The sequence below is a fragment of the Mus pahari genome, chromosome 10 (genome assembly GCF_900095145.1).
Source record: "Mus pahari chromosome 10, PAHARI_EIJ_v1.1, whole genome shotgun sequence".
Classification (NCBI taxonomy): Eukaryota; Metazoa; Chordata; class Mammalia; order Rodentia; family Muridae; genus Mus; species Mus pahari.
Genome location: NC_034599.1, coordinates 67,572,271 through 67,584,523, shown reverse-complemented (window position 1 = coordinate 67,584,523; position 12,253 = coordinate 67,572,271). Strand labels below are relative to the sequence as shown.

The 12,253-nt window shown below is 40.2% G+C and overlaps 1 protein-coding gene across 2 annotated transcripts in view; it reads right to left on the bottom strand.

The window, feature by feature from the left end:
* The window catches only part of Nedd4 (NEDD4 E3 ubiquitin protein ligase), an 85,951-nt gene that overhangs the window by 36,693 nt on the left and 37,005 nt on the right, over window positions 1-12,253 (bottom strand). For both annotated transcript variants that reach the window (XM_029543490.1, XM_029543491.1), the window contains 3 exons: window positions 4,145-4,195; window positions 2,781-2,842; window positions 845-944 (listed from right to left, as the gene is read on the bottom strand). In XM_029543490.1, the coding sequence (XP_029399350.1) occupies window positions 845-944; window positions 2,781-2,842; window positions 4,145-4,195 (213 nt within the window). The remainder of the gene's footprint in view (window positions 1-844; window positions 945-2,780; window positions 2,843-4,144; window positions 4,196-12,253) is intronic.

The window sequence follows — 12,253 nt, the reverse complement described above, 5'->3', positions numbered from 1 at the left end:
TCTCTCTCTCTCTCTCTCTCTCTCTCTCTCTCTCTCTCTCTCTCACACACACACACACACAGAGTGTGTGGTAGAATAAATGTTTAAACCTTTTGATGAACTGTCTCTAAGGGGACCACAGAAAGGAGGTGGTTTTGTTTTTAAAGCCAGGGAAGAAACCCTAAAGGCAACCTGGTGCAGTCCTTCTCCCCCACAAAAGAAAACCGTAGCAGATCAGAGGTCCATGGCTGTGGGAAGCATAGCGAGCTTGCTCCAGGAGCTCAGCTATCAAAAAGCCCCAGCCACCCTGCTACTCTTCCTCCATGTACCCAGATTTCTGGCTCTGTTCCGGTACCTGCTTTGATTCTTTATTAATTTTGACACCTGTGAAAACCATGAACTAACTAACACATACTTCAAATAAACATGACAAGAAAAAGGTGTTAAATGTCCTGTGAGTTTATACTAATTTAATTATGATACAGTAACATTAGAGCAATTTTAACATAGTAAGATGTCTATAAATTTAGCTTTACAAACACCTATTTTCTTATTGTAATGTAGACTAGGACATAGTTTTTCAAAAAAAAAAAAAAAAAAAAAGACAATGACATAATTATAATAAACACCTGCATTGATAAATATTGAATTTCCTCTTTCTACCTTTAAGTCTACCAATAACAACCATTCTACAGAAATATTGTCAGAGGAAAGAACTGCTTAAGGAACGTATGGTCAAATCAACATCGCGTTGATTTCCATTGCATGCATTAGTTTCCTTGAAACCCATGTTTTTCTACCAAGTATACACAACGATATCAGATAGCCCCGTTTCAGCCGAAGCAAACATTCCTGGGACTCTCACCTCTAACTCCTCAGCCTGGTCCGCGTTTTCATCATCTGAGCCATTTTTAGGTAAATAAGTCATTTTTAATCTCAGATAACCTTTAACTCTCGATTTGTGACTGTGGGAAAGAAAACAATTATTAATGAAACGTGAACACCAAGAAGAAAGGATTTATGTGCTTTAGGGTCTGCAGCACAGTCAATGCGGGAGATGTCTTTACAGCAACTGGAGGACCAAGCAGGGTGAGCAAAAAAGAGGGAAAATATTTGCTTTTTTTTTTTTTTTTTTTTTTTTTTTTTTAAAGTTTTATTTATTGTATATAAGTACACTGTAGCTGTCTTCAGGCGCACCAGAAAAGGGCACCAGATCTCATTACAGATGGTTGTGAGCCATCCTGTGGTTTCTGGGAATAGAACTCAGGACCTCTGGAAGAGCAGTCAGTACTTGTAACTGCTGAGCCATCTCTCCAGCCCCACTTAGTTATTCTTGATATGCACATATTGCAATCGATCCAAAACGAAAGGAAGAAGAGATCCATCTCCTAGACTTCTGTAGGAATAGAGGGCTTCTCTTGTAGACAGAATAAATACAACAAGCAACCACAAAGCCACAGCTCCTTTAATATTTCTATTACAAAGACTAGGTTAAAGCAGCCATTTGTAAATGAATAAGATTTAAGTGTTCATAATACACTATTCAATGCATTTCTTTTGTTAGAAACCATAAAGCAAGTGCTATGGTTTTCCCAGATGGGTTAGTTTTACATGTGATAATCACACATTCTAAATTTATTTTAATTGGCCAAGTGGCACAAAGGATCAAAAGGATTTTCATTTAGAACTTAAGATTTTAAATTTGGAGGACTGGAGAGATGGCTCAGTGGTTAAGAGCACTGTTGGTCCTTGCAGGGGATCCAGGTTCAGTTTCCACCACCCACAGGGCGATTCACATATGGTTGTAACTCCCATTCCAGGGGATCTCACACACACTTCTGGTCTTCTTACCACCCAATACATGCATTGCAAAGACAGGCACTCAGGTAAAACACTAATAAACATTAAATAAAGTGAGAAGGTCCTTTTTAAAAATTAAATTTTTAGTTAAAAAAAGGAACCAACTAACTCAGTTCAGGAAAATGGAATTGCAAGTGCACTAACTGGGTTTAAATTTTATTCACTATTCATGCTATTTTCTCTATGGGAAAATCTTCTAAAATATTTTTGAAATTACATTTTGCAAAATATACTCAAGTATATTCTGAATTTGTTTTTGTATAGATCAAGCTGGACATTTGTTTTACATGAAATACAGCTATTAGATAAATATAAGGGGGACAAATCATTCCTAATTTTTGTGTCTGTTTAAGAATTTTACTTGGAATGTGAACAAAGTACACTGCTTAGAGATAAGTATGTGATTTTGTGTGTGTGTTGTATATATGTGTGCATGTGTGTCCATGGATACCTGGAGGGCAGCAGATCCCCAGAGGCTGCAGTTGTGAGTCACACAACATGGGTGTTGGGTCCACTGAAAGAGTAGCAAGCACATTTAACAATTGAGCCATGTCTTCCAGTCACCTGAGTTTATTTTAGTCTGAAATAACTAAAGCTTTTAAAAGAAATAACATCTATATATTTAAATAGCTTATTTATAGTGTGTTTAAATGCTGGATTTTTAAAGAGGAGAGTAAAGGTTTAATGAAGACACAAATGTATATATAGTATGTGTACTGTATGTGGGGGGATGGCTGAATGGTTTAGTAGCACTGGCTGCTCTTGCAGAGGACCTACATACAATACTTAGCAGCCACATGGAAGTCTGACACCTTCTCTTGACCTCCTTGGAAACTGCATATACATGGTGCATATTTAGGCAGACACTAATATACATAAAATAATAATAAAATTGCAAAACTATTAACCTTAATAAACTATAATCTTACATATTTACTGACCTTCTTGGATGAAGAACAAAATCCTTAAATGTATATGGTCTCTCCATTCTTGGGTTTTCAGTCTAAAATGAGAAAGGGGGTTAAGTACTTTGGAGAGCATATTTGAACTATAATGAAAGGCATATTGAAAAAGAGAAAAGGAAGGTTTAACTTGTTAAGAGTCAGCTAGTAACCACATGGCTTTTGCTTCCTACACAGGAGGAACTCAAGCAAACTACATAACTAAGGGGGGACCCAGCAGAGGGGAGGGAGTGGGGGGATGTTTAGGGGATTGGCTGAGATGTGGGAACAGGCAGGAGCCAGGAGGTAGAGGACAGTACAGTATGGGCAGAACCCTGCCCCAAAGGAACATGGGGTATGTACTATGTCAGCAGCTTGACTCTGTTAGAGTAGAGAGAATTCTAAAATAAAAACAAAACCTCCTCTCCAACGCTGAGAGGAGTGTGGGCGGCCACCTTCTATTGGCAACCCTATGCTTTGTGTTACTTCTCTATGTCTTTGCATTGGCTTCCCTCTGTGCCTTGAAACTTATTTACATGAAAGTTCTCACTATAAAGCCAGGCTGGCCTCAATGTTGTAATCCTCCGGCCTTAGCCTCCTTCCAAGTATTTACATGGAAGACCATGCACAATAGGAAGCTATTTCCTTAAAAAAAATTTTAAAGTATTTTCTCTGGTTCTTTTCTACTCTGCTTTCTTTTGACCCACCCAAGTTGACTAAGGTTTTGCACCTGATCCTTCATCTCATTTGGACACCAAGAACCCTCAATCCCTCCTGTTTCTTTTCCCTACACAACTTTCTTATATGCTGCTACTAACTGCCCACATTCGACTTTCAAAGTTCTACAATTTCTTATCAGAATTGAATATGGCCAATGTACATGGATCCATGAGAAGCCATAAGAGGGCACTGGATCCCATACAAGTGAGGTTTCTGGTGGCTGTGGTCTGTCATGTGAGTACAGGGAACTAAGCCCTCTGATCAGTCCCATGAAGCACTGAGCCATCTCTGCAAGCCCTCAGTGACATCTGATTCTGAAAGGCTACCTAAGCCTTTCCCACTGTTGTTTCCAACTCCATTCAGTCTCTTAGTCTCTCACATCCAGTATGTGAGCCCAGGCTCTTGCTCTTTTTATGGGGATAATTCCAAACCCTTAAAATCCAGGCTCCATCTTGCCTACCAATCCCTGTGGTTAAGTTTCTTATTGAAGCTCACGCAAGGAAATCTTATCGACAAGTGAAAAGGAAAAGTGAGCTAAATTTCGGAAAACAGTTGATATACTAAAGTTTCACATTAGCAGTTATTAAAATTAAAAAAAAAAAATCACAAATAGAAAACCCAAAACCATGGATGCCAATACTAACCGGTAAAGGATAGAGAGGGACATCCACTTGACCTAGGAAATCATCTCTTGTCTATAAAAGAAAGGAGAAAGAGCATTACAAATATACTCATTTGATGAGAAACACACAAAAGTAAGTTGTTGTTAAATCCACTGCAGCATCAATGGAAAGTCGATGGAAAACAAAAGCAGAGTGATGTGGTGCCCTCTCCAGTGACCTGCGAATAATCACTACACACTCAGGCAAGTATAGAAACACCAACTCACAAGAGAATAGCAGTAGAGGCAGGAGGGACCAGGCACACAACCACACAATACACATGAACTGTTCAGCCCTAAAGCAAACATCTGCAAAGTTCAGGCTTGATGGGTAGGAAAGCCAAGTGTGGAGCTAACAACATAATGGATAAGTAGGCAAGAAATCGCAAGAAAAAAAACAAAAAACAATGACCCTCACTGTTCCCTGATCCGCTCTCCTTAAAGATACAAGGTTCAAAAGACAAGAGTACAAAGTCCAGGCAACGTTCATCCAAAGAGAAGCAGTTTGTAACCCAGTAAGTTAGTTAGTTTGCTAGACTGAGAGTCATCAGTCTTCCAAGAAAAGGAACACACTTTACTTTCTCTCCTTCCAGAACCATATGCAATGAAACATACAACACATGAAACAAGGGAGAGGAGCTAGACAGAAAATTATTTGAAAACCTCAAAGTAGGCAAAGTTTTTCCAGGTTTGAGAAAAGAGAAGCTTAAATTTCAATAAACTGACACCTGATAACTCTGAATTAAGAATGAATATGCCCATCATTATTAAATGCTAGAAATTATGGGAAAATCTTGAAAGATGCCAAATTTAAAAACAAAAATTAAACACCAAAAACCACTGCACACAGGAAAGAAAATATACATGGTGGGGCTAAAGAGATGCTGGGCAGCTACTTCCCTACAGGACCCAAGTCTGGTTCCCAGCTACTATACTGGGTGGCTTACAACTGCCTACACCTCCTCCACAGTATCTGATGCCTTCTCTGGTCTCCACAGGCATCTGCACTCACATGTACCCACACGCAACACCTCCCCACACACACCAATTTTTAAAATCTTTAAGTGCATGAGTGTTTTGCTTTCATGTATGTATGTATGTATGTATGTATGTATGTATGTATGTATGTATGTGCACAGTGTCTAGGGAGGCCAAAAGGTGGTGCCTGATCTCCTGGAACTGGAGTTGCAGATTATAAATTGCCATGCAGGTGCCGGGAATTGAATCTGGATCCTCAGAAGAAGAAGCTAGTGCTCTTAACCATTTGAGCCACCTCTCTAGCCACAATACACACATAATTTAAGAGAATACAAATAATGGCAGGTTGTCCATTAAAAACATTGGAAGTAAGAAGACAAAAGGATGCTGTTTATCAAGTATCTAGAATTCTCATCTAGCAAAGAAATATCCCTCAAAATTAAAAGGAAAACCAAGAGGCTAATGGCGGATAAAAAGACAAGGTTGCCGTCGGTGGGCTGGTAGGACACGTAGGAGGAAGCACTGCACACGGAGAAAGGCACCAGAGAGAAGGTCAGGATCAAAGAGGGGAAGAGCATCAAAATCACTAGCTGTGGGCTGGGAGGCAGCTGAGTGGGCGAAAGCATATGCTCTCAAGCTTGAGGACATGAGTACAAACCCTAGAACTAACATAAAAGCTGGAGAGATTGCTCAGCAATTCAAAAGGATCTGAGGGTTTGATTCTCATGCAGCTTACAAGGATTGAAATTCCAAGTCCAGAGCCCTATGGCCTATTCCAGCTTCAAGCTGCTTCTGCGGAAGACCTGCATCAGTGCCTAGCACCCAAGCCTGTCCTCGTTAACACTTCTACCTGTGACCCCAGTTCTAAGGAACCTGACACTATATCTCTACAGCTAAGCACATGTTCACCTCACCCCCCATACCTACAGACACATAATTGAAAATAAATTAAATTTTTAAAAAGCTTTGACATACAATTCATACAAAGTTTACCTAAACAGAAGGTGTATTCATAGGTGGGAGTGCACGTTGAGGCTGGAGATTGACATGTTAAAACCGGGTGCTTTCCTCTATGCCTCTCTGCCTTAATTTTTGAGAAATATTTATTTTTATTTTATGTGCTTTGTTTTGCCTGCATGTGTGTCTGTGTGAGGGTGTCAGATCCCCTGAACTGGAGTTACAGTTGTGAGTTGCCATGTGCGTGCTGGGAACTAAACCCAGGTCTAAACGGGGTTTTATCTTTACAAAAAGTGGTCCATGTGTTTCCTAGACCTGCCAGTCTGTCCCTGTTCTCTAGTGCCACGAGCCTCACCCCCATCTTTAACAGATGAAAACAACCACAGGGAATCTGCATATTGTTGGTAAAGTTGGATGGATTAACAGGCTATACATGAAGTTGACCTATAATACAGCAAGCATCAAGTTCACTGAAATTATAACCCTGACCTCCAAAAAAAAAAGCATCACTGACAGGTAAAATTTAGAACTCAAGATAAAACATTTTACACTTTCTTCAACTAAGAACACTTAATACTTAAAATGAAGGTTAAAACTAACTCCTTGGGCTTATGAGACTACTGGGTTGATAAAGTGTTTGCTATGCAAGCATGAAGATCTGAATTTGCATCCCCAGAGCTGACCCAAAGATATGGTTGTGTTGGGGTAGACAGCACAGCAATATGAGTTCTTGGTGGACATGGATGTGTTTCTCAGAACCCACATGGTAGCTCACAACTAACTTCCTATAACTCCAGAACCAGGGGATATGATACCAGCTTCCAAGCTCCGTAGGCACTGTACACACATGGGACACAGATATGCAAGCAAAGCACCTATACACATAAAAAATAATACAGCTGGGCTGGTGAGATGGCTCAGCGGGTAAGAGCACCCGACTGCTCTCCCGAAGGTCCTGAGTTCAAATCCCAGAAACTACATGGTGGCTCACAACCATCCTCAACGAAATTTGACTCCCTCTTCTGAAGTGTACTTACATATAAAAACTAAATAAAATCTTAAAAATAATAATAATACAGCTTTAAAAAAAAGGAAGGCTGGGTATGGTACTCTGAACCTATTGTCTAGCACTAGGAGGACAGAGGCAGGAAAGGTCCCTGGAGCTCAATGGCCATTCAGGCTAGCACAGTGGGTAACCTCCTGGTTCGGTGAGAGGAGTAGAAGAAAACATTCAACATCATCCTGTGGCCGTGTGCACAAGCACCATGACATCAGGAACACTCTCATGAATACAGCATACACAAAAAGTACAAACAAAAACAATCTGTAATCCACATCACACTGCACATAACATGACCTCATTATTTAACTGAGGTTAACTATATCTTCATTGCCAGTTTACAAGTCAACAAACTTGAAATCCATAATCTACTGAGCTGCAGACCTGTATTGACGAGCAGTGAACACTAGTGGACTACACAGTGCTGTTCATTTAAGGTTTATCAATGATATGATTATTAATTTGGTAAATTCTCTTCTCTGTATAGCCCAGACTGGACTAGAGTTTACTATGTGGTGGCCTGGACTGGCCTTCTGAGGGCTGAGATCACTGGCACGACTATGTCCTGCCAATCTAGCTTCAATCTAGTTTCTATTCCTTTCATCTGTAACATCCAAGTCTTAAATAAACAGAAGCCGGGCGGTGGTGGCGCACTGGGGGCAGAGGCAGGCGGGTCCCTGAGTTTCAGGGAAGAGACTTAGGCTTCCCTGGTCTATAGAGGGAAGTTCTAGACAGCCATGGCTACTACACAGGGAAACCCCGTCTCAGGGACTAGAAAAACAAAACAGTACAGACAGACAGACAGACAGACACACTCACACACTCATGTATATATGTCCCAAATGTTGCACATGTATACAACTAAATAAACACACATATAAAAACAATAAATAAATCTTAAAAAATAAAATATCTTTTGGTTTTTTATGTAGGCTGCCATATTGAAGTATTTTACAGCAAAATATATTAAAAAGCACAATTTAACTGTTAGGACAAGCAGTAACATGCACAATCCTTGAAGAATGATGTAGGAAAGTAAGAAAAATTAGTTAAAAAATGGAAACAGAAGATGGGTAAAATGACTGAGAGTGCTGGCAGTGCTTGAAGGTCAAGCATCCGTTCACCAGGTTATTTCTTATACTTTCTGGTGTATTCTGAAAATTTACATATTAAAAAGGATTTATTATAAATATTGGTGAAAACAGGAATAGTTTTCAAAAGCAGTTTTCATGAGAAATTGAGGAACATGAGCATGAAATTAATAAACGATGTTATAAGTGGAGCATGCTGGCTGGATTATAAGGCCAACAAAATTAATCAGAAGGCCAGAGTTTGAGACTCAAGAACCTATAGAAAAGCCACGCTGGTGTGGCTGTCCACCTAGAATTCCAGTGTTGGGAAGTAGCAGGGTTCCTCCAAACGAGCTGGGTGCAAATCTCCCAGCAAGTTCCAGGCTGGATTGAGACCCAATCTCAAAAAGTAGCATGAGTGAGCCACTGAGATGATTCTGAACATTAACCTCAGGCCTCCACAAGCACATGGCCACCCACACACATGCATATTACACCTAAAACAAAAAGTAATCAACAAAATGTATTCTACTCCTTTGGCCACAAGAAGGGGGGAAAAAAAACCAAACAGGTAAAAGGGAAGCTGATTATCCAGGAACAGTAGCTGATAATCTCCAGCCTTTACTGTCACTCAACAACTGCAGTAAGGATGGACTTGACCGGTGCAACACGCTACCAGCTGGGACATTATTCATCAGGTTGGAGTCATGATGATGGAATTTTTCCTCCAGACACTTGTTTTTTCCTTCTGGTGTGATTTTTACCAAAATAACCTTTTCTAAGCAGATTGCCCCAGTTGGGTTTTCCTACTGCAGGGGGAAAGTGCTGTTAGCCTGGGGTAGAACAGGAACACTATTAGACCATAGCAACACCAAGCTTCAGTCTATGAGGCCCAAGTCAGGCATGTGAACATTTATCGCTTCATTTCTCATGCAGAAGTATTAACTGTTTGGCAGGTTTTTGAATATGAAATACAAGCACTGATTAACTCTTTGTGGAACAATATGGCAAGTTGTCCTTCAAGATTAAAAATTCTAGCTGAGGCTTTTTGACATGATGGTAAGCATCCCAAACCAAACCCCAGCAGGAAGCCATCTTGGTATCTTTCCTAGTCCTAGTCTCAAAGGAATGTGTCTGTGTGCATAACTATGTGAGGACCAAAGCACACTCTCAATTTCCTTCATTCCCCAGGCATCATCCATATTTGTTTGTTTTTTTCCACAGACAGTGCCTCCCACCAGAATTTCGTGTCATCATTTGAGTAGGATAACTGAGCTTCAAGTCCTAGCGACCTGCCTATCTCTGCTTCCCATCATATGCCACCATGGGCAGTTTAATCTATGTGAGGTGGGACTTGAACTCTGGTTGGCCTTCATGTTTATTCAACAAGTCCTTTTTTTTGGTTTTTCAAGACAGGGTTTCTCTGTGTAGCCTTGGCTGTCCTGGAACTCAATTTATAGACCAGGCTGGCCTTGAACTAAAAAAATCCACTGAACTCTGCCTCCCATCCCAAGTGCTGGGATTAAAGGCGTGCACCACCACGGCCCGGCTAATGAGTACCTTTACTGATTGAGCCATCTTGTTCTATTACATTCATCTGGTTGGTTGGTTTTGGTTTTGTCCCAAACAAGGTTTCTTTGTGTACGCCTGGCTATCTTCTCTCTCTATAGACAGAGGCTGGCCTCAAACTCAAGAGATCCTTCTGCCTTTGCATTCTGAGTGCTGGTATTAAAAGTGTGTGCCACCATGGACTGGCTATGACCGATTTCTAATAAATGGCTCTATGGCTGTAAGTGGCAGGAATGCAAACTTATACTTAGTATATTGTCAAGAATACAAAAGGTCACAGAGTGTGTTTAAAAAAATAACATTTTAATATTATGAGACATGTTTGAATTAGTCACTTGAGGACAAGATATGCTTCCAGAATATGCCCAGGTATATCAGACAATAAATGTGAAGGTCAGGCAATTTTATGTATTGCAAATTAATTCCCACAAGGACCTTGAGAATCAGGTTAAGTAGTATTACTTTTTAAGATACGTTGTACCCTGAGTTAATGTAGTTATATATTCCATAGAGAGAAAACATTTTCCTGTGTCCATCACTGTGTCTAAAAATTGAGCAGTAATATGAGGTGTTTTCTCTGAAAAAAGGAACTGACCAGAAATTACTGAAATTACTTCCTGTAGAGAAACACCCTAGTCTAATTTGAAAAGCCCTGCATTACAGAATCTACAAACACTGATTCTCTTTTAAAAACAAGAAACAGCCTGGCCTGGTGGTACAGACTTTTAAACCAGCATTCAGGAGCTAGAGGCAAGCAGATTTCAGTTCTAGGCCAGGCAGATCTACACACAATTCCAGGATAGGCAGGGCTATGTAAGAAACAACAACAAACCAACAGGGAGACATAATCACACGGTTATCGTGCTCAAAGAATTAACTGCAAGGAGAGTAAAGAAATAATGCAACGCCCCAAACACACTAAACCAAACAGACTTTTCAAGTGAATGCTTCTCAGCTATAGCAGCGACAGTGCCTTGCTCATAAAACAAGCAGTATGCTCCTAAGTATCACAAAATGGGTACCGGGCCTCATACCTGTAACCCTGGCACTTGAGATGCAGAGGCAGGAGGATTGCTCTAAGCTTACAACTAACTCTAGGTACATAGTGAAGTCTAAACATGTCTGAGCTGCAAAATGAGATGCTGTCTCTAGAGTAATGACTGAGGATACAGTTCAGTTGGTACAGTATTTAACTAGTGAGCAGGGAGCCTATGTGTCACCCACTGGACAGCATAAACCTAGTGTGGTTAGAACCACCACTCAAGAGGTACAGGCAACCACTGGGCGTGGTGGCACACGTCTTTAATCCCAGCACTTGGGAGGTAGAGGCAGGAGGATTTCTGAGTTTGAGGCCAGCCTGGTCCTGGACAGCCAGGGCTACACAGAGAAACCCTGTCTTGAAAAAAAAAAAAAAAAAAAAAAAGAGGTACAGGCAGCAGGATCCCATGTTCAAGGACATTCTCGGTTGCACAGTACCGTCCAGGTCATCTTGGAATATGAGACTCTATCTCAAAACAAACAAAAGGAAACATACACAATGATACTTTAGAAATAATTTTTAAAAACTTTTAAAAAATTAAAAATTAAACATTTCAAATTAAAGGGAAACCTGGGGAGTAAATGTCTGGAAACTAGAATAAGGAAGAAATAAAAGAATGAGAAGAAAGCCAATTATATGATCAATCTGAAGTCCAACTTTGGTCAGTAGGAATTCTAGAAACAGAATAGAAAAAACCCTTAATGAAGTAATATTTCACACTTCAATTAGACATGTTGTTCCTGTGATAAAAATTTTTTAGTTTAAAAGTATATGGGGCCATCACACACTGTGAGATTTAGATGGTCAACTGTTTGAATGAAACATCTGGAGATTATTCTATATTATAGCATTTTTTTCCTCTATAAATTATGTTGGCCTCCTATCTCAGTTAAAAGCTTTTCAAATCCCACAATAACTTTTGCTACTTACGTCAGGCTCATATTCTGTTTCTTGTAAATACTTTGGTCAAACTCATTTGCTTTGAAGATGTCTTGAGTGTCCATTAAGGTTTATGACCCCGTAAGAGGGCAAAGGTCATTCTTAGCTAAAATAGTCATTTGAAACCAACACCTATTCAGAGGACCCCAGCTTCAGGCTTGGAGGAACTCAAACAATGATGACTGTGAGCCAGCTTGATGGCCTCTGCTGAAATGTCTTTTTAAGTCTTTCTCCATTCAGTTTTTCTTGTAGAAAACTTCATCTGGGGCTTTTATCCAGACACCAATTCTAGGGTACCAGTGAGTGGAATGTGCAGGCTATGAATCAGAGTCTGCTGTGGAAACTAATCCTTGACTCAGGATCACAATATTCCATTGGCACTTACCCCAGGGACACAATATTCATTTAGGAGAACCGTTCAGTCATCACTTAAATAGCCTAGATTGGTTTTCTGTCCCTGCCAGGCTGTCAGCTCAGCCT